This window comes from Eublepharis macularius, chromosome 18 (genome assembly GCF_028583425.1).
Source record: "Eublepharis macularius isolate TG4126 chromosome 18, MPM_Emac_v1.0, whole genome shotgun sequence".
In the NCBI taxonomy this organism is placed as follows: Eukaryota; Metazoa; Chordata; class Lepidosauria; order Squamata; family Eublepharidae; genus Eublepharis; species Eublepharis macularius.
In genome coordinates, this window is record NC_072807.1 from 30,562,375 (window position 1) to 30,584,131 (window position 21,757).

Below are 21,757 nucleotides of genomic sequence, written 5' to 3' on the forward strand. Positions count from 1 at the left end.
CCATGCAAAATCTTCCCTTACCTGAAATTTTTGGTACAGAGTGATTAATGGTTAAAACCCTGGCTTAATTTGAACACAGGAGCCCAGTTTTCAGTGCCCAGACTCAGCCCTGGTCTATGTAATCATGGAGAGTTTCTTTGACAAGGTGCACATACCTTCAGCCTCGTCCCAAACTGGAATTAGGGGAAAGGAGTTTCCCCTTTCCAACAGTGTGACTTGAGTAGTATAATTTCGGAAATTTGGTGCTGCTTGGAATTTTTCAGTGTTTAAATGTCAGTGATTTTGCGAACTGTGGAAATCTTTTTGAGGCTGCACATTACCTGGTGATCAAGTCCACAGGGTCAAGAGATAAGAAGGGGGCTTCTCTCCCATCCCCAAGCAGCCCCCCCCCCCCGCCCACACACACACTTATGGCCTTCAGATCCAGGATTGGAATCGAGTATCTTGGAAAGGGGTTTGCTCCCTCCAAAGGAGCAGCTCAGTTTTTGAACATGTCACAGAGCAGCTTCTCCATAGGGGTGTTCCCGATGGTTCTGCGGAAAAAAAGCAGTTCAATCCGGTCTGAAGAAACGAACTTCAAAGAAGGCAGAAGCAGCAGGAGTTTTCCAAACCTGGAAGAAAGGAGAAGAGATTTAATGAGGTTGGTTAGAGACCAAGACCATCAGCCTTGCTGGAATCCAGGGACAGACCCTGTGCCAGAGCTCTAGTTCAGAACAACATAACTGCTTTATTCCAAAACGGAATGGTGGTCTGTCTAACCATGCTCTTTATTCCAATTTTGATCCTACCCTTCCTTCAAAACATTAATTCAGGCTGTTGGGCGAGGTCCTTGTTTTATCCTCACAGCAGCCCTGTAAGGTAGGCTAGGCTCAAGATCACCTAGCCAAACTGACAGTGTGAATCCTGGAAGACAGTCAACACCATATTGTAAGAGGCCAGTTCGGAAGGGCGTCCACTGAAGATGCAGTGTGTGCTTTTCTTGTGCTCTGCTTCTTCCAGTGGAGGTTCTGTTCTGGGAAAATGGGAGCGTGACTCTGCATCTCCAACTGGGGGAGGGCCTTCTGCTGGCTGTGGGCCTCAGCAGGTGCCCAGCTGTGGTAGGTGACCAGCGGGTGCCTGCTACATCTACAAAGAAGGGTCCATCTCCTGAATGTCTGCCTGTCACACTACTGGTAAGGGTGCTCTAGCCTTGCCTTGGAAAGAGGCTGCTACGCTAACGGAGCATCTTGTGAAATAGGGGAAGGATTTAAAGCTCAGAAGGGGTGAAGATGTTGGGAAGGCAGGGCTGCAGTAGGGGACACACATCTGGGGCCTTGGTTGCCCTGGAAGCTGATGGAGGGTGCAGTTTGCTTTCATGTTTGGATTGGGTTGGGTGTGAACAGCAGGGGTGGCATCTGGGGAGCAGATCCAGGTACCTGACAGGCTGGCTGGGGTAATGCATCTGGTTATGTTGTCCCAGCATCACCTGGGACTGATCCTGCAAATTCTCCACCTGCTCTGGATCCTTCAGGCCTCGCGTTTCTGCCAAAAACAAAGAGAAAAGGAATGCAGTGTGCCAGCTTCAAGCCTGGCTTTTGCAAGAAGGCATGCAGGCTCGCATTTGTTTGGCATGAGTACATGTGATGGCATGGCCCAAACGCACTGCAAAATTTTCACCATCTCTAACAGTACAGGCTTCTGTTGCAGGTTCTTAACATGGGGAAGGTGCGCGGAGAAGAGCCAAGTCCAGTGAAGGTGGCACTCACTCCCAAATGCTCTCAGTTGAGGGAGGAGGAGAAGCATGTTTTCTCAAGGAGCCGGACCAGAGAGCTGACACACCTCTGCCCCAAATAAAGAAGAAACGCTTGAGGAATCGCGCCAATTCAGCAGATTCCTCATCGTCTCATCTTGGGCGATGGAGTTAGCATTGCTGTATTTTAAAAGGGGTGGGGTGGGGAGTACCAAATGAAATGTTTACATGGGGTAAACATGCTGGTTTTGCTTTGCGTTCGTGTCGTTCGTCTGTGGTCTAGGAGACAGACAACACTTCTAAACTCCTTTAGCTAGAAGTCTGGACCTGGGACTCTTTGCATCTGAAGTGCTCCACCACTTGCCCACGGCCTCCTCCTGTGACCCTTGCTAGCTTGGTAGCCTCTCAAGCCACTTTTGCCAGGGTGCTTCCTCTCCCCGTGTGTGTTTGAGCACATGACTGTGTGTCCTGATTCTGTGCTAGTACAGAAAAAGCACAGAACGTAGCACTGGCCGCAGAGTTCAGGGACGGTCTGTGTTTCCATCTGGAAAACAAAGAGCAAGTGTCTGGCCTTTGGAGCTGCCAAGAATAAACGCGAGAGTGTGGGGCAAGGTGTGCTGCGATCTCGAAAGCAAGGTGGGGGGTGCGGAACACAATTTCCAATGGCTGGGGGCAGAGTAAGAGATGCCCATCACTTCTTCCCCCTCTCCAAGGCTAACAAAACCAGAATGAATGATGCAGCGTGGTAAAGAATTGCAGAATGAATTACATAAAGTGCTTAATTGTACAGTAGTTTGTGTAATTCAGACCTGTTGTCAGTTCTCTTTGTCTTGATGCAGAATTTGGATTGCCTGCATGCGTGGCTTGGCTTCAAGTACACACAGCCCTGCCTTTATAACCAAATCACTGTCCTGCCTTCCACCTTACCTGGTTTGAAGAGTACAATTGCTTTCATGCAAGCAAACTCAGTGGGATCCACTGCCAGCACTTTGTAGCGTCCAATTATTTCCTGCAGGGAGCGGATGTCCACACTGGCAGATGCCAACTTTCCATTTAGGGCTGGTGCCAGCTCTGAGACGGAGAGAAGCGGGCAGCTTTCCAGGGGCAAGGACCACTGAATGGCACAGAGGAGGAAGAGCTCACTCCAGGCTTCCTCCAGTAAGATCACCTGCCACAAATGAGACGATTGTGGGCCTATAGACTTTGGGAAGCGACAGGATCCATCCCACGAATCAAGACTGCAGGGTAGTGTAAGCAAACACGTCAGTTTGGGTTTATCCCAAACACATTAGTTGGTAAGTTATAAAGGATTGTATACAGGACCAACACTTAGAGAAAGATGCAGTTTAGTCTTCCAAAAAGGAATTGCTCGCTTTCGTGGCATTACATAGTCTTCCTTAGTTCTTATGCAGTGAGTTTACCTAGCCATAACTTTACATTTCTGTATCTTGCCTTTTCATTCCTCTGCTGAAAGAGTCCCCCACCCCTACAATCTCTAGCACGTACTATCTTTGCCAACGTAATTATGTAGGATAATAATTCTTGATATTTTCCACTTATCCATGCTAGAAATATATGAAAATGCCATCTAAATTCACAGACATGTCCTGCAATTCTATTGTGGTTTTTAAAAAAAAATTGTCGTTTATACCAAATCTTCCCAGTGAGGACCCAAAGTCACTTACACTGTTCTCTCCTGATTTTTATCCTCACAACCTTGTGAGGTGTGTTCGTCAGAAATCATGTGACTGGCCCACGGTCATTCCATGGCAGAGCAAGGACTGGAACCTAGATCTCCCAGACTGTCATCCAACACTTTAACCACTACACCAAGCAGGCTTGTACTTTACCTCTCTGATCTGCCAAGATTGAAGCCTTCCTCTGGCACTATAGAGCCAGGCCTACATTTCTAACATTAAAAGAATTGTTTTTTCCCCTCTAGATCCTTCCAAGTTCACCAGCTTAGCCCAACTGTACAAACCAGACCTCCGAGAATGTATTGCCAAAGCAGCCGTCAGCTCTGATCGCCTCTCCCTTTCATCCAGCCAGGGCTAAAGCTGACCACAGGTATGCCTGGCCAACATCCTCACCTGGTCTCGGAAGGGCAGGTTTGAGAAGACAGGCAGGTTCTTAGCCCATTTGACAGCCATGAAGAGGAGGCGGGCTGAGGTTTCATAGACGCTTTCGGGGCAGGAGGCTGGGTACACGGACAGCTGGGACTCCCCCATAGCACGCTCCGGCTCATTACTTGTTACATCGATGTTCTCCTCTGCTGTGGGGGGGAAAATAATATTTGTCTCCACTCTTGGCATGCTCAATATAGAACCAACCACAAGAGCATGCAATATTCACGAGGGGGTAGCAGAGAGCAATAGTGGATTGAATCCAGTATCCCATGTGCCACCTTGAGGCAGGTGTAGTGTAAAACCATGTTTTGTTTTTTTTTTAAACTGGTTAGTTTTCAATCTCAGCATTTGGCTAGCAGGCAATTACTCAAATCCTTTCCTCTTTTTCCTCCCTCTCCTGCAGTGACCTGGCTGGTATCCCGTCCTGCATTGCATTGAGGACTGCAAGCTAAAACAAGACAGAATGGCTTTAGTTGTAGTAGATTTTCCGGGCTGTGTGGCCGTGGTCTTGGCATTGTAGTTCCTGACGTTTTGCCAGCAGCTGTGACTGGCATCTTCAGAGGTGTAGCACTGAAAGCACTGAATGTGTGGAGAAGATCTCTGTCTTTCAGTGCTACACCTCTGAAGATGCCAGCCACAGCTGCTGGCAAAACATCAGGAACTACAATGCCAAAACCACGGCCACACAGCCCGGAAAATCTACAACAACTAATGTTCTCTGGCCGTGAAAGCCTTCGACAATATACAGAATGACTTTGTTTATATGTTCAGAGATAGTTTGCCATGATCTGCCTCTGAATAGCAACTCTGGATTTCCTTGGTGGTCTCCCAGCCAAGTACTAACCAGGACCAACCCTGCTCAGCTTCCGAGGTCTGATAAGATTAGGAATACTTTGGGATAATGTCTGGACTGAGCCTGTGGCTTTGGAACAGTATTGACAAGCGTCCTGTGTAGTTTCAGCAGAGCGGTCAGCAGCATGGCACTAATGCCTGGAGTTCTGTCACCCTCTAGGACACTCAAGCAGCCACGCTCCCCCTCTCCATACTGCAAATCCACTGGGGGAAGCCACACCTCTGAGCTGCCTACCATCCTCGGGTTCCAGCTTGGCACAGGTCTCAGCTGTCATCAGGCTGGCCATGAAGCGGTGATTGCTGGGGGGTGTCAGGGCCTGGGATCTGGAAGCCCCGGTTGCAGAGCAGGAGTTGGAGGCTTGGGGGTTCTGCAGAGGAGGGCAAGGTGCTGGGGCCGCATCCTGCGCAGTTGTCAGGTGGCCAGGTGGTCGTTCAGGGTCCAGGTCGACAGCATCAAGATGCACCTGTGCAGTGCTTCGGGGCTGGCGCTCATTCTGTACAGCTGGGAGGTGGAATGACGGGATCCGGCAACCAGGAAGAAAACAGATTGCATGAAAAAAGTCACCTTATACTGAGTCTGTCTGACCATCAGCAGTTTTCTGGGGTCACACGTGGAGGTTTTCCCATCACCTTCTATCTGATGTTTTTAACTGGAGATTCTGGGGATTGAACCTGGGACCTCCTACATGCAGAGCAGATGCTCTGCTGTTGAGCCCTTCTTATTCTGCCTGCCTGCCTCTACCAGCAATTCCTTCCTTTGCAGTCCTTGCTTATACCTGATTCTCCTGTTTCCTTCATAGCGTCCACCAGCTCTTCCCCATCAATGCCCTTAGATGGAGAAGTGAGGAGAAGAGATTTATATGTTTAAATGCCTGGTCCAAATCAGGTCTTATAATACTAATTGGCATTTATATAATACTTTCTAAGTTTAAAATCCTTTGATTTTGAACTTTTGAGAGTCAAAGCTCCCTTCATCAGGGATTGGGACATAAGATTTGTTCTCACATTACAGATGCTAATTTTCTGCACTTCACACTTATGCTCTGTCAAGGTAACTACAACATATTAGAAAAGAGCAAGAGTCCAGTAGCACCTACAAGACTAAAAATTTGTGGTAGGGTATGAGCTTTTGTGAGTCACAGATCTGAAGAAGTGAGCTGTGACTCAAAAAAGCTCATACCCTACCACAAATGTTGTTAGTCTTATAGGTGCTAATGGACTCTTGCTGTTTTCTGCTGCTACAGACAGACAAACACAGATACCCATCTTGATCTACAACGTATTATAGCTACCTTCTTGACACTCTGTTTTACAATACTACTCCCACCTTCTGCCTGGATTATAAAGAAAGACTCCTTCCTTTTTCCACTCCTTGTACCTGACAAAGGAAGCTTTGATTCTCAAAAGCTCATAGCTTGGAAATCTAGTTGATCTTTAAGGTGGTATTGGACCAGGATCTTGCTCTTCGTCTGCAGACCAACATGGCTACCCACCTGAAACTATGTTATCACAATAGCCCTTAAAATAGTCCTGAAAATTATGTCCACGAATGATAGTTTTGCCGGCAATCAACTTCCACAGTTTATGGTTGCCAACCTCCAGTTGGAGCCTGGAGTTCTCCTGGTATTACAACTGATCTCCAGTTGACAGGGATCAGTTCCCCTGAAGAAAATAGCTGCTTTTCTGGGTGACTCTATGGCATCATACCCTGCTGAGGTCCCTCTGCTTCCCAAACCCCACCCTCCCCAGGATCAACCCCCAAATATCCAGGAATTTCCCAACCCAGAGTTGGCAACCCTAAGTCTGAGCCTTTCTCCTCCGCCTCAGGCCTTTGCTCACCATCTTTATTCATCCCAGCTTGGAGGCATTTCTTCAGCCGGCAGGCTTGACATTGGTTCCTATGCGCTTTGTCCACGGGGCACATCCCTGTGCCTGCCTGGCACCTGTCAAGGGAACAGTATCCTTGGATTGCTTTCCAGAGAAGGCACCTGCCAGCAAGGCCCCAAGGCCCCTTCAGCTTCCCAAGGTAGGCAGGGCAGAGTTTCCTTTGAACACAGTCCTTGTAATAAATTCCTTTGCTAGGACCAACCCAATGACACACAACAGTGTGCAAGCCCTCCAATTCCCCAGAACTCTTCATCAGGCCAGATGTAACAAACATTAAAAAGAGGTGGGAGGGAGCAGATTTTAAGCAAAATTTTAGGCCATGGTGTTAAAAGAGGACCTTCCTAATGCCAGTGGATGGTGGGTTGCTGATAGGCAAAGAATCAAGATGTTTCCTTTGCAAATCAAATCAGCATTTCACTCCCCACTATCATCACCCCATTAAATGCATCCTGGGTGCAAAAAGGAAAATAGAACAGAGCACAGCAGGCTGAGGGTGCAGAAGACCTTCAGATGAGGGCAGTGTAGGTAAATAATAATAAATAATAATAACTGTGCTTTTATACTGTTCTTCTAGACAGATTACTGCCCCACCCAGAGCGATGAACAAGTTAGTGTTATTATTATCCCCACAACACAGCTGGGGAGCTGGGGCTGAGAGGAGTGGCTTAGCCAAGGCCACCTACTGAGCTCATAGCAGCAGTGGGATTCGAACGAGCAAAGTGTTGATTCGCAGCCAAACCACTTAACCAGTGTGCTACAAAGGTATCTGCCTATCATATTCTCCATCCCTCTTCCTGCAAGGAGCTCAGGTCTCCCCTCTGCTTAGAGTTGCCAACCTGCAGGTGGAGCCAGTGAAAATCCCCCAGATTTCCAACTCCAGCCTACAGAGATCAGTTCCCCTGGGGAAAATGGCTGCTTAGGAGGGTCGACTCTATGGCATTATACTTCTCTGAGGTCCCGCACGTTCCCAAACCCTGCCCTCCCCAGACTCCACCCCTAAATCTGCAGGAATTTACCAGTCCAGAGTTGGCAACTGTACCTCTGCTCCACGTCATCTTGACAACAACCTTGCAAGGTAAAGTACGCTTAGAGTGATGGGCCCGAGGTCACCCAATGACTTTCCTGGCTGAGTGAACACTGGAACCCATATCTGGTGTAGTCGTTAAGTGAAGACTGCAATCCAGAGAGCCAGTTTGGTGTAGTGGTTAAGAGCGCAGGACTCTAATCTGGAGAACCAAGTTTGATTCCCCATTCCTTTACTTGTAGCCAGCTGGGATAATGATAACATACTTTGTAAATCACTCTGGGTGTTAAGTCATCCTGAAGAGGGGTATATAAATCAAATGTTATCATCATCATCATTATTATTTCTTCTCCGATCCTTGTGTGGCACTCCATCCCTCCAGTTCTGGAGAAGCGAATATCGCAGTCCCCCCGTTCCTTCTTACCTGTAGATGAGCTTCCTGCGTACACTGCGCTTGAAGAATCCGCTGCAGCCGTTGCACGCGTAGATGCCGTAGTGTTTCCCACTGCTGGTGTCCCCACACACTTTGCACAGCAACACGGGGGTCCCAGCTTTGCCAGGGGCTGGACTAAGCCCTGTGGGGAGCAAATGAGGTGGGTCATGGGGCCATACGAAGATGGAGCTCTTGGAAGCAATCTCTGGGAAATGGAGATTTTTGCACGCAAAGGGCAGGAGAGTCTTCAGAGCCAGGTTTGATCCCCCACTCCTCCGCGTGAAGCCAGCTGGGTGACCTTGGATCAGTCACAGCTTCTCAGAGCTCTCTCAGCCCCACCTACTTCACAGGGTGATTATTGTTGTGGGGATAATAATGGCATACTTTGTAAACCGCTCTGAGTGGGTATTAAGTTGTTCTGAAGAGAAGTATATAAATCGAATGTTGTTATTATTTATGTTGTTACTTTAGAATTCCAGCTCATGGGGTAAACTGGACGGCCCCAAATTTTGGCTGTCTTTTTGCATTCAAAGTATACATTAAGTGGGGGGGGAGGTGTATAGGGACACTAAGTCCAAAATCTAAAAGGACCTAACTGCATTACTGGCCTGCTCGTTGAAACATTAATTTATTTACTTCATTTACCCCCAGCCTTTTTCTCCACTGGGGATCCAAAGCAGCTTGCATCATTCTCCTCTCTTACAGTTTATTCTCAACAACCCTGTGAGGTAGGCTAGGCTGAGAGTGTGTGACTGACCCAAAGTCTCACAGTGAGCTTCCATGGCAGAGTGAGGATTCCAACCGGGCTCTCCCAGATCCTAGAGTGATTCTCTAATCACTATACCATATTGGATCTCAAGCTCTTCTTGAGATGAGGCTTTGTCTTCCAGGGCTCCACATCTGGAATTCTTGCTGGCCCTTAATATGACCTGATGTCAAACAAGCCTTTTCCAAAGGTGCACCAAACAGGCTCCATTTTCTTTTGCACATTGGGGTTAACATATGGATTTGTCTTATGAGAAACATCTGGAATTTGCAAATAGTTGATTTGTAGACAAATCCACCTCTATATCATTCCTAGATCAACTGTCCATTTAAACCTGCTGAACCTGAAATAACTGAATGGAGACAAACAGAAGCCCACGCTGTCCCCTCTGACAACAGCAAAGTGACTTTTGAGGCTTAAATGGACCTCTGAGGCAGATCCCAGCATGTTTGGGTAGCATCTTTTGTGAGCATTTTAAATAGCATCTTTAATATGAATTTTAAGCTGCTTTGTCCAATTGTTCAGCACTAGCAGTTATGGGGAAACCTCAGCGTGAGCCACTGTGATGGACTTTGCTAGCTGGGCTCTTGGGTGACTCTTTCCATATCTTGTTAAGACCCAAAGCCGGGCCAAGATGCCTGTGCCACTCTGCTTGGGGGACAACGGGCAGAACGGCATCTTCCGCTATCTCTGGCACTGCACATCATCCAGCAAGCAGATCTGTAGCAGCCCCCAACTCTTTGGGGACCTGTTATTCTGGCCGACTGCAACGGGAGAGTGGCAGGCAGGAAAGAAGGGAGCCTGGTCCGGAGTGCCACTTACCTGACTGACTGTGGCTCCTCACAGATTCGGCAGGGGAGGCTGTCATGCTGGACAAAGGACCCTGGAAGCAGGTGGCCTTGGCTCTCTGGGATTTACAGCGGCTCCTTAGCTTCAGCCTCCTCTTCAGACGGAGTGGCAAGGAAGTGCCCAGACTGTGGCTGGCCTTTGGACAAGGTCCTGGATTTCCTGAAATCCAGGCCTCTCATGGGCAAAACGTCCTGCCCTCAGCCCCTCAGCTGCCCCTGAGACCACGGAGCACCGTGCTCTCCCTGAGGGTCTCTGACAAGATGTGTACCCCGTGAGGCTATCAAGGCTCTTGCAGTGCAGCAGGGAAGATTAGCCCTCACCGCTGTGTAAGCAGATGCCTCTCTGTCATCCTCTTTAATCTTTAGCCTCTCCGCAAAGGTGGAACCGCCAGCCACGTGACGATGAAGGACCGACAAGGTGCCGAGTCCTGGACAGTGCCAGAATGTGTAACCCAAATCCCGCTGACACCAAATCTGTCTGCACCCTCCAGGTCACGGCTGCTTAACAAAACGGCCTCCATCGCCCTCTGCTTTCTGACTGGGCTCATTTGTTCAGCCATTGGCTGAGATGCCGGAGATGAAGGCTGGCCGGTGTTCTCTAGACATCCGATCTCCCTCAGCCTTGAACCCTGATGCCCCGTTAACTTTTCCTTGCATCCTGAGACTTAATCCCAAACGTTTTGGGAAGGGGAGAGAGCTGGCAGCTGCTTATCAGACCTGAATATTTCATGGGGGCGCATTTTCAGACCAGCTCCACAAGGAAGGCTTGTATTATTGATGAAGGGAAAGGAGGTGCTCAAAGAGCAGCATTGAGGAAATCTCAGGGCCTTGAGGTTGCTCTCCTGAACTTTTAGTGGGCTTGCAATACTTCTGGAATTGGGCCAAGTTATTACGGTGGCTTAGGGCCAAGCTACAAGTGACAAATGACACTTGAACGGCAAGTGTATTCCTCCCTGTTCACTTGCCCTCCACTTGCGCTCCACTCGATCCACTTGCCGTTCAAGTGTCATTCATCACTTGTAGCTTGGCCCTTAGTTAGTGTGCGGCACACTGTCAATGACTATTTCTGCACTGTAACTCAGGACTGGGGTGGGTGGGGGGAGCTTTCCCCCGGGTATTGAGTCAGACCACTGGTGCATCTAGCTTGTATTGTCTCTCCTGACTCACAACAGCTCCCCATGGTCTCAGGCAGAGCAAAATCTTTCCCAACTCGACAGAGCCTTCTACTGGAGCTGCCTTGAGAATGAAACCTGTGCAATTATGTACTTTACCACTGAGACACAGTCTTTCTCCACCATATACAGTTGCCTTCTATGGAATTAGACACCCATCCAATTCGGCAAGCCGGATCTTGTAAGATCTCAGAAGCTAAGCAGGGTCGGCCTTGGTTAGTATTTAGAGAGGAGCAGGGCTTTTTTTCAGCCAGAACACAGTGGAACGGAGTTTCCGGCACCTCTTGAAAACGGTCACATGGCTGGTGGCCCTGCCCTGATCTCCAGACAGAGGGGAGTTTAGATTGCCATCCGCACCATGCGGCGCGGAGAGCAATCTAAACTCACCTCTTGTCTGGAGATCAAGGGCCATGGTCACATGGCCACTAGCCATGTGACCATTTTCGCCGAGGATGATTTAAACTTTAAAAAACTCCCCCCTTGTTCCAGCTGACCCAAAGTGACGTCATTGTGCGGTCCTGAGTTCCACCACCTCTTTTCCCAGAAAAAAAGCCCTGGATAGGAGACCTCCAATGAAGACCAGGGTTGCAGAGGCAGGCACTGTCAAGCCATCTTTGTTAGTCTCTTACCATGAAAACCACACTAGGGGTTGCTATAAAACAGCTATGACTTGAGGGCACTTTCCACCACCTGCTCAGTATCACCTGGGATCTTCTGTGTGCAAGAGCAGGGCCTCTGCGGCTGCCCTGGAATCCGTGTTCCTTCCTAATCCCATGTATTCCAAGCCCCATTCTTTTTCCATTTCCATTTATATTTCTGTTAGGAAGATTTAAGGAGAAACATAACCAGTTTTCTAGCTGGGTCACATAGTGAGAAGTAAACCCGCTCCAGAGTCCCAGAGTTATTCTAACCAACATGCAAAAAAACTGACCAGCAAGCAACTAGGCACTTCTCTGTTCATTTTTCAACACTAGTTTTATATTAAATTTTTGAAACAGCTTAGAACGTACATGAATTCACATTTTTGATCTTTCACACCGACGCCACTCCAGCTTGCGCCCATCGCCTGTAGAATTCTTGGCCAATTTACAGTATCCTAGATGGGGAAAATATTCTATTTTCCCCTTCTTTGTTTTGTTTTTTAATGTTATTTATAGCCCGCTTTTCTCACTGAGACTCCAGACGGATTAAGCGCAAGTCAATACGATCAATAGCCAGGACATTCAGTAAACAACACAACAGGGAATGGGTTGCAGAAATTAGAAAACAAGCAGATATCCAAGAGTCTTTGAAATGTTACCAAAGAGAGAGGGCAAAGGGGGGGCTGAAGGCTAGGCAGTGCCCCCCATTCATATAGGGTGCCAGGAACCCTCCCGTATCTACTCTCTGTGCACTCATACAATAATCCATTTACTCTGCTTATGGAAAGGCTGCTGGTGGTGAAGATAACAGCACAGCCTGTAAAGGGCTGACTTGTTTAACAAAAACGATTAGCCCCTGGAGAGAGAGAGAGAGAGAGAGAGAGAGAGCAGCTCTGACTCCGTCTATCCCTTTGGCCAGTCAGAGGCCAGATGGTGACGGATGCTTCATCAGCTATTAGTGAGGAGGTCATAATTAGTCTGATCTCTCTCCGGGAGACCCTTCCTAAGCAGGGAGAGGCCCAGATTGGCACTCCCTTCCCCCTTTCCCTTCTTAGCTGCCGGCTGGAATAGTTTGCACCAGGGCAAAGCAACTCTCCCACCTCCAATCTGGAGAGCCAGGGAAGGCCTCCTTTCTTGCTCCTTACGCCTGCCTTGATGGATGAGCTCAGAGATCAGAAAGGCACAGTTCTGCAGAGAGACTTTGGGCCAAGCTAGAAGTGACAAATTACACTCGAATGGCAAATGAACAGACTCACATGTATTCCTCCCTGTTCACTTGAGCTCCACTTGCACTCCATGGAGCGCAAGTGAACAGGGAGGAATACATGTGAGTCTGTTCACTTGCCATTCGAGTGTAATTCGTCCCTTCTAGCTTGGCCCTTTGTCTGTCCAAAAGGAATATGATCCCCCATTTTAAAAAAAGCTAAACACGGATGTTTATTTAGAAAATGCTTCCTCTCCAGAGACCTGCTTCAGGCAGCTTACAAACCACTGAACCCACATCCATCAAAAAGGAAGACACAAAGACACAAGCATTAAAAAACATGAATACTTTTTAAAAAATTTAAAGTGTATTACTGTACACAACTGTAACTTGTATGTGAATGTAACCGGGTCCCTCTCTTTATCTTGATGACACATGTGGGGAAAAACCTGGTTCTCCTTTCATGTCCATAAGTAATGCCAAGAAATAATTTGACTCCCATTTTTTAAAACTGAGTTCAGTTTGGTTGTTGTGGGTTTTCCGGGCTGTATTGCCGTGGTCTTGGCATTGTAGTTCCTGACGTTTCGCCAGCAGCTGTGGCTGGCATCTTCAGAGGTGTAGCACCAAAAGACAGAGATCTCTCAGTGTCACAGTGTCGAGACTGAGAGATATCTGTCTTTTGGTGCTACACCTCTGAAGATGCCAGCCACAGCTGCTGGCGGAACGTCAGGAACTACAATGCCAAGACCACGGCAATACAGCCCGGAAAACCCACAACAACCATCGTTCTCCGGCCGTGAAAGCCTTCAACAATGAGTTCAGTTTGTTCTGACTCCTGCGCATCTCCAGTCTTGGAACGTACTGTTTACTGCAGTGATCACCAGCTTAATGGGCATCAGTATCACGGTGCCCGCCAGTGTGTTTCCTGGTGGCCACTTCCTTGTCCCCCAAAGCCAAGAACCAGTCCTGGCTTTTCTCTATCTTTCTGGAGCAGAGGGTGTTTCAAATGAAACCAGGGTATCCCTTTTGTGTCTTCAGAGAGCATCCATTTGGAAAGAGCCACTTCCATCAGAGAAAGGCATTTGGATTGGGAACTCCCAATGCTTTGTGACTGGCTCCAGTGCCCACGGCAGCCATTTTGTGGTAACATTCACTACCTGAGAGCTGGTGGTGGTGTAGTGGATACAGCACCAGGCAAGGATCCAGGAGAACCGGGTTCAAGTCTGTACATCTACCATGGAAGCTTGCCAGGCGACCTTGGGCCCGTCACAAACTCTCAGCCTGGCCTAACTCACAGGGCTGTTGTGGGGGAAAGGAGGAGAGAACTATGTTCTAAGCCACTTTGAATGCTCTGACTGAGGAAGAAAAGAAGGATGCAATAAAAAAGGAAAGTTAAAGTAAAAATTAATACACAAAACTGCTTGCAGGGTTTACAAGGTGGAAGGCCTTGATCTCTTGAAGTGGCTTCCAGGTTGCAGCCTTAAACATTCTCTCTCAAAAGTGATTCCGGTCTGAAAGTGGTGGCAGCTTCTCAGTACAGGAACACACACGACTTCCGTTTTCTGATTCACACACACAAACTGTAATGGTAGTTCTATGTACAGTGTAAGGCGATCAAGTGGCCACATGGCTTCATGAAGGGAATAGGGTTGTGGTTTATTGTTCTGCTTATTGTATGTGTTATCTTGTTTTTACCGCATTGTTTTTCAAATTTTGTAACCCAGTTGCTGCATTGTTTTCGATATAACTTAACCACTTTCTTTACTCCTTTGTTTTACTAGCTTTGTAATCTATTTTGAGTATCAGTGAGAAAGGCGGGTTATAAACACACCAAATAAATAATGGTTGTTTCTCAGGAGCTGCCGGGGTTTGGGGATGGCAGCTCTGAATAAAAGGAGCTTACAAGCGCTTACAGATTTGCCTGGCTCACATCTCCAGCATTTAGAGTTTTGAGATGGGCCAGCTTAAAGACAGGAAAGAGGGACAGCCCAGCCAAGGAGATCTCATGCTCCTTCCCTGTTCCCCGCAGCCCCGAGCTCCATCCACTTGCAAAAAATGGCAGGCACACTTCCAATGAGCTGAAAACCTCCCAAACCCTCAAATCTGAAAATGTGCTGAGCTGTCACACCAAGCGTTACTGTCATAGCCTGTTACATAATCATTAGGTGGAGGTGTTTATGAGGAAGAAGAGGGGAGTGAGAGGATAAGGTGCAGGAAATCAGCTGGAAAAATAATGGCGTCAGCATTCTAGGAAGCAGCCGTGGCTGTTACTTGGGCCTCTTCTCCTTACATTGGCGGGGATTCGGAGATCCCAGACCAGCCAGACCAGCCTTTCTGCATTGACAGGTCCTCCTTGCTGGTTCCCACTGTCTGTACCCTGCAAACGGGACTCCTAAACCTGCTGTGTCCACCTCCCTCTCTACTCCCTGCTTCTGACTGAAGTCCCTAGCAGCTGCCATCCCGGGCAGGAGCCATTCTCTTGCCTCAGGCAGAATAAAGATGATGGTGTCAACTTCCTCTCTTCTAGCCCCTCGGATGGGATTTAGGCATACGTCAGTAGTAGTAGTAGTAGGGGTGTGCACCCGGAAAAGATTCGAGTTTCCCACTTGGAGTTTACCCGAAGTAGGAAAACAATCTGGAATAACAATCTGGAATAATCTGGAATAACTGGCGAGCCGTTTCAGGATTCAGGTATTTAAACGGCTTCAGTATGCTCTATAAAGACTTGGGAATCTTTACGGAGCACACCAAAGCTCAATGCAGCACTTTCCTTGCCGTTTGCAAACGGCAAGAAGAGTGTTGCTTTCTACCTTCCAGCTGCCTTTTTAACCCAATGTGAGGGGGGGTTGTAGTGAGTTATTACAACCCCCTTCCTCCCCCCTCCCATTGAGTAAAAACAGGTGGGAAGCTCAAAGCAGCACTTTTCTTGCCATTTGCAAATAGCTCTACACAAAGCTTTCTGAAGCGTTACGAATCAGAAAACCCGAATCGGAAACCCGAAGCGCACACCTCTAGTCAGTAGACCCAGAGCCTGCCCCCCCCCCCGCTCTCTGCTCCATTCTGTTGTTGAACCCCAGACTGGCCAGAAAGCTGTACTTTGTATGTAGAAGGTTCCAGGTTCAATCCTTGGCATCTCCAATTGAAAGGATCAAGGTGGAGACAATTGAAAGACCTCTGCCTAAGACCCTGGAGAGCAGCTGCCAGTCAGAGCAGACAATACTGACCTTGAAGGACTGGTGGTCTGATTCAGTATAAGGCAGCTCCTTGTGTTCGTGTATGTTCTTGAGGGCTCGCACTCTTATTGACTGCTGTGAGGACTGCTGCATGGTAGGGGGGAATAGGCAGCCTTTAGTTATTTGTATGTGCTATAATGCATGTGCCCTGACCTGGATAGTCCAGGTGAGCCTGATCTCATTGGATCTCAGAAGCTAAGCAAAATTGACCTTGTTAGTAATTGGATGGGAGACCTCCAACAAAGACCAGGGTTGCAGAGGCAGGTGATGGCAAACCACCTCTGTTAGTCTCTTGCCTTGAAAATCCCAGCAAGCGTTGCTGTAAGTCAGCTGTGACTTGAGGGCACTCTCCACCATCATAATACAAGCAATATTTCCCCTTTGCAGGGTATTGAAGGACAAGGGAGAGCATAGCTGGCCCAAGGTCACCCAGGAAGCCTCGTGGCAGAGAGAAGGCTTGAACCCAAGTGTGGCAGGAATGACTGCTCTCTCATCATATGGTACCACAAAGTTAGCACAGATTCAACATAGGCTGCACAACATGCAAAATTTCACCCAGTGAAGCTTTCCTCCATCACTCTCTCCTCTCCATGTTGGGAAAATGCTTGACCGGTTGAATTTCTGCCTGTCCCAGAGTTGTTCAATCTAACTCAGTGTTTCTGTGGGGGAAGGAAAAATGCAAATGGATTGCTCCAGCAAGCAGACAATCACCCAGGCCCCATTGCTACCTTCTGAATTCCAGTCCTTTGCCTGGAAGAGCTGCTCATGAGATGCCGATTTGGACGGTTTATGGTCTGATCTCATCTCCCCACTGCCCAGTCAGTAAAAAGCCAGCTCTGGAGGGGGGATTTGAGAGGGGTGGGGGATTAGCTGGGCCACCATCTGTCACCAGGCCAATAATCATCACCCTGAGCCAATCCAATCATCACAGGAAAAAATTTAGATATATGTGGTCATCCTTTGCCCATCCCAAACCTTTTAGTTAACCCCGCTAAGCAGGGATGTGCAATGATGGCAATCCGGTGGGGCACAACAGCTAGAAATGTGTTGAGAAGAAAGCAGCTTTTGCCATCGAGGAGCCAAGCTGCGTCAACACGCTGAGCAAGAGATCAACAGAGAGTCAGTATAAGAGATCCTGTTTGCAGAACTGGAAACGTACCTCTTAACACGTTGAGCGATAACGCATAAACTTTCTGCAGCCCAAACACTGGTTGTTGCAAGACCTTTTCCACACGTCTTCTCCCCCTCCCAAAAAACAGCGCAAAACTTATGGACCGACACACCTTCATGGTGCGATTTCCCAACATGAGTTTGCTTCGTGGTGCAATGACATCAGAAAACGCGCCACAAAGCGAAGTCATGATGGAAAATCACGCCATGAAGGCACGTCGTTCTGTAAGTTTTGTGCTATTTTTCGGGAGGGGGAGACGTGTGGAAACGGCCCTTTATTAGGAACTGGTACACGCAAGGTCTAGTACCTCCCGGCATCTGCAGTCTAGTACCTCCTGGCATCCTCTGAATTTAACACTATTCATGCCTACTGCTTCCTCCTGGTTGGTAGTTCCTCTTTGGCACAGGATATAGAGAATCCTTTTGAACGGAGAAACAACTTGACCATCTATGTATTTATTTACCTTTGTTTCTGGTTGCTGGCAGCATCCCCGGTCCTTCCTCTTCACTGCAATTTCGATTGGCATGTTCCCAAGAGGGTTTGGGTCTGCAAGAAACAAATCATCACAACTGAAGCATGGCTCCTGATGTGATCATAAGGTTTGGTATAAAGCCCTATGCGGACTGGGACCAGCGTATCTGCGGGACCGCCTCTCCCTATATAAGCCCTGGAGGACGCTTCAATCCAGTGACAAACAGCTGTTAATGGTCCCTGACCCCAGGGAGGCCCACCTAGCGTTGACCAGAGCCAGGGCCTTTTTGGTCCTGGCTCCAACCTGGTGGAACGCTCTGTCTAAAGAGACCAGGGTCCTGCCGGATTTGTTATCCTTCCGCCAGGCCTGCACGATGGAGCTGTTCTGCCAGGCATATGGTTGGCGCTGGTTGGGCCTCCCTGCTGGCCGACTAGAGGAAAACATTCCCCCCTACTAGAAGTATCTACCAGCCAGCCTGTTAAATACTTTTGGAGATGGTTGGGTGGTGGTTTTTGGAGAAGTCTGCTGTTGTATGTTTTAAATATTTATGTGGTTTTATTGGTTTTAAAGCTATATGTATTTTAAATTACTATACTGATTGTAATCTGCCTGCTGATGTGGGGAGGGCAGAATATAAACTGAATTAAATAAAAACAAACATAAATTTTCTGCAGCACAAAAAGTCTCTCCCTGCCTGTCCTTGGGGAATAATCAGAATGAATTGTGACCCGCCTCCTAGGAAGAAAAAGGGCCTCTTTGAAACCCGGAGGCAACTCTCAAATCAGAGAGGCGCATCTAGACTAGCAAACCCCCCATAACCCAGCAAGGGGGCACAGGAGCAAATGTTAAATCCACTGGAGGGGGCATGGTGGAGATTTGTGACAGACTGTAGGGCAGATGCCATGGGATTACTGAGCCTAAAACTTCCGAATTGGATCCTCCGGAGCACATTTAAATACTATTTTGCTAATTACAAGAAGATTCTACCATCAACTGTTTCAGAAATCAATGTCTGGTCTTGGTAGGGCTTAGCTTGAGCTTTGGAAAGTATGGTGGGGCGGGGGGCAAGCAATTCAGGCATTTGTGGCTGTTTGGAGACACCCCTTGCAGGCCATGAATTTAGCCAATGTGGGAAAGATGGTCCCATTCACACACAGGTTGCATGAATCATATTGTTTCCTGGTCTCCAACAATGTATGTGTTTGAATTGTGTAAGCACAGAATACATTTTTTCATATTGACAAGGTCCTCCTTAAATTAAGTTGTGCAGTGGTGAGGAAAATAAGAACAGCAGTGCTTACAGTGTCTCCATTCAGGTGGCTTGCTCATTGTGAGTACATTTTGAACCCAGATCGGAAACGAACAGTCCTCAAACAAACTTTCCAGTCTCATATGATCCGTGGGGACCGGTTCTCACTCTTCCACATTTGATTTTTAGAGGGCAAATTGCTTAGAGTTTCTTTTGCGACAGGAATCAGAAGCAGGGCCTTTTCTGCTGTAGCCCCATACTGTAGAATTCATTGCAAAAAAGAGACCTTCCTTAGCCCTTCCGTACAAATCTTTAGGGTGGGAAAGAAAATACAAAATCTGTTTCCTAAGCAATTAACTTGAATGCATCCATTGCCCTAGTTGAGGTTATATTCCCTACTGTAAATAAGTTGTTTTTCTATTGATTGCTTTTCTGCAGGATTTTATTATATTCCATCTGTTTCTTTTTTTGTAACGTATAGGTTACCAAGATTGATTTGGATTTATTATTAGTATTCATATTATTTTTCCTGGTGCAGCCTCCATGCGTGTAGCTAGCTGCCAACAGGCAACACGGCTTCTTTCCTTCTCCCCGCCTTGAAGATGGCATGCCCTTTTCAACCTCAAGCTGGGCGGGTTCCGATTTCACAGATAATTAGGTCTCCCTGATTGCCGGGATCCTTTTCCCTTTGTGTGCCTGCCTGTGCAACTGGAGCATGGCTCCTGATGTGATCAATGGTCTCTCCTGCTCCAGGGTCGGGACAGGACAGAGGGGTGAAGACAGGTGCTGTCAGCTGGCCTTCTGCCGCTCCTGGGATCACCTGCTGCCAGGCCCAACAAAGGCACCAACGATGCCCGCGAGGCTTGGGATTAAAGTTTCATACAGCCCCGGGCATGACCCAGTGGCATGAAAGCTCAGCTCTGAAGGCAAGTGCCAGCAAGGCCCTTTTGCTCCTCTCTTGACAGCATGACCCAGGCAGGCCTCACGTCGCTCGCTCGCTTGCTCCTGCAGGCAGCTGCCAACCTAGCTGCCAGGCCTCCGGTCTGAATTCTGCAAGGCAGTGTAAAGGGCTTTCCTGTTGCGGGTCCCCTACTGTCTCAACCTACTGAATCAGAGTCACAGTGCAATCCTAAGCAACGTTACTCCAGTCTAAGCTCATTGATTTCGATGGACTTAGACTGGAGTAACTCTGCTTAGGATTGCACTAGAAGACTTTGAAGCTGTTGGTTGGGGGGGTGTCACTTTTGCCTCCAGTTAGCCCTCTTGTGATCACGCTTCAAAGGAGACCCTGGGTTTAGGGGTGCCAACCTCCAGGTGGAGCTTGGAGATCTCCCAGAATTACCAGTGATCTACAGATGACAGAGATCTGTTTCCCTGGAGGAGGTGGCCGCTTCAGAGGGTAAACCCTATGGCATCACTTCCCCGCTGAGCTCCCTCCTCTACCCAAATCCTGCCCTCCCCAGATCCCACCTGCAGATTTCTAGGAATTTCTGTGCGGTGGTGGTAACCCTATCTGGGCTGGATCTGAGGAAACACAAGTGGAAAGAAAATAGTTGCTGCCAGTTGGGGCAGACTTAGCCAGTGGGCAGTAGGGGCAGCTGCCCTGGCCATATGCTGGCTTCTTTTGAATGGCTTCTTTTGAATGGCTTGCTTCATTTTATATCGCTAACGTCACGATGCTTTTTTCAATTGTATTGGTATTGTATTGAGCTGTAGTAGCTCCCCTCGAGCAGAACTTTGGAGAGGCAGTGGCTACACGTCCTGAATGAATAAATAAATCATTACCACTGGCCGGGCTCTGTGGCAGTTTTTGTGCTTCTGTTCAGACAAGAGGGAGCATTTGCGAGGCACTCTGGTATGGGCACTAGAAGAACACCTACAACAAAAGCATTAAAACTTGCAAAGGGGGGGCTGCAAACCGAGGTAGCCTTAGTGACTTTGGGACCCTGGGCATAAATCCAAGATGGGGCACCAGAACCACTGCCAAGGGGCAATCCTTGGGCATTGCTAGATGCTTGAACCTCAGATGCAACGGGCAAAAGTGGCCACTGCTGATCCGGCTGCTCAAGCCCTGGATGGTGTGAGTACAAGCGGCTGTGGCTGCTAGTGGGCGGCCTGAGCCCTAGACAGGATATGAGTGGCAGTGCTGGGGGCCTACTCTTCTTCTCCCCCCCCATTGGGGCAAAAGGGCAGGGGTTTGGGCAATTAGGGTCCTGCCCTGCACAGGCCCCAGGGCAGCTGCCCTATTGCCATTAGCTAAGACCGCCCCTGGCTACCTGGATGCCTCCACCTTCTCAGGTGTCCTCTGGGTTGAAGAGCTCTGGCTAGGACAGCCCTAGTGGCAGCTGGACTCTAACCCTGCAGAGGTGGAAGCAACATCCTTTGCAGCTCTCCCCTACTTTGTCAAAGGGAAGATGCCAGTTAGCAGGTAGATACATGGAAAGGCAGTGGCATAGAAAGATAAGAGGAAGGGAGGGAAGAAGTAATTGCAAAACAAGGCCAGAGGGTTAAGCAATCAAGAGAACAGAGAGTTGTGTTACTACACAGCACGCCTATGAAAGCACGTTCCGGTCGAAAGATTAACAAACGTTTATGCATTTGAAGAAGTGGGCTATATCTAGTCCATGAAAGCTGATGCTGGCATAAAATTATCTTTAGTCTTTGAGGTGACGCAAAGCTCCTGCTTATTTCTAACAACTGTGGCTGAATCCAGCCCACTGTGGAATTAGGGGAGGCACAGCGCCCTCTGTTGCTTATGATGGCAATTGCGGCAACACAATCTCATGCATGGTGTCCCACAATTTACATTTATATGACCCCATAACAATGCTAGATTTTTCCTTTCTAGAGGACTTTGTGCAGAAAGCAGTGTGGTATAGTGATTACAGTTGAATTCAGACCTCTGCTTTTCTCTGAAGTTCACCGGGTGACCTTAGACCTCTTTCTGTCC

At 48.2% G+C, this 21,757-nt stretch overlaps 1 protein-coding gene across 1 annotated transcript; it reads right to left on the reverse strand.

Moving 5' to 3' along the window:
• Positions 1–478: 478 nt before the first annotated feature.
• On the reverse strand, positions 479–8,185 carry NR2E3 (nuclear receptor subfamily 2 group E member 3). Its single transcript, XM_055002977.1, has 7 exons — positions 8,043–8,185; positions 6,547–6,650; positions 4,943–5,209; positions 3,820–4,001; positions 2,657–2,897; positions 1,416–1,521; positions 479–611 (listed from the first exon to the last, which is right to left on the reverse strand). Exons 2-7 carry the CDS (start codon positions 6,629–6,631, stop codon positions 479–481), a joined length of 1,014 nt encoding a protein of 337 aa, XP_054858952.1. The 5' UTR covers positions 6,632–6,650; positions 8,043–8,185.
• Between the last annotated feature and the right edge of the window lie 13,572 nt (positions 8,186–21,757).

Bases quoted from the DNA above. Each gene is read 5' to 3' on its own strand.
- NR2E3 (XM_055002977.1), bottom strand. From the start codon at position 6,631: ATGTGCCCCGTGGACAAAGCGCATAGGAACCAATGTCAAGCCTGCCGG. The intron at 1,522-2,656 runs GTAAGGTGGAAG...TGTTTTTGGCAG, and splicing joins AATTGTACTCTTCAAACCAG to AAACGCGAGGCCTGAAGGAT. The intron at 612-1,415 runs GTACCTGGATCT...CCTTTCTTCCAG, and splicing joins TACCCCAGCCAGCCTGTCAG to GTTTGGAAAACTCCTGCTGC.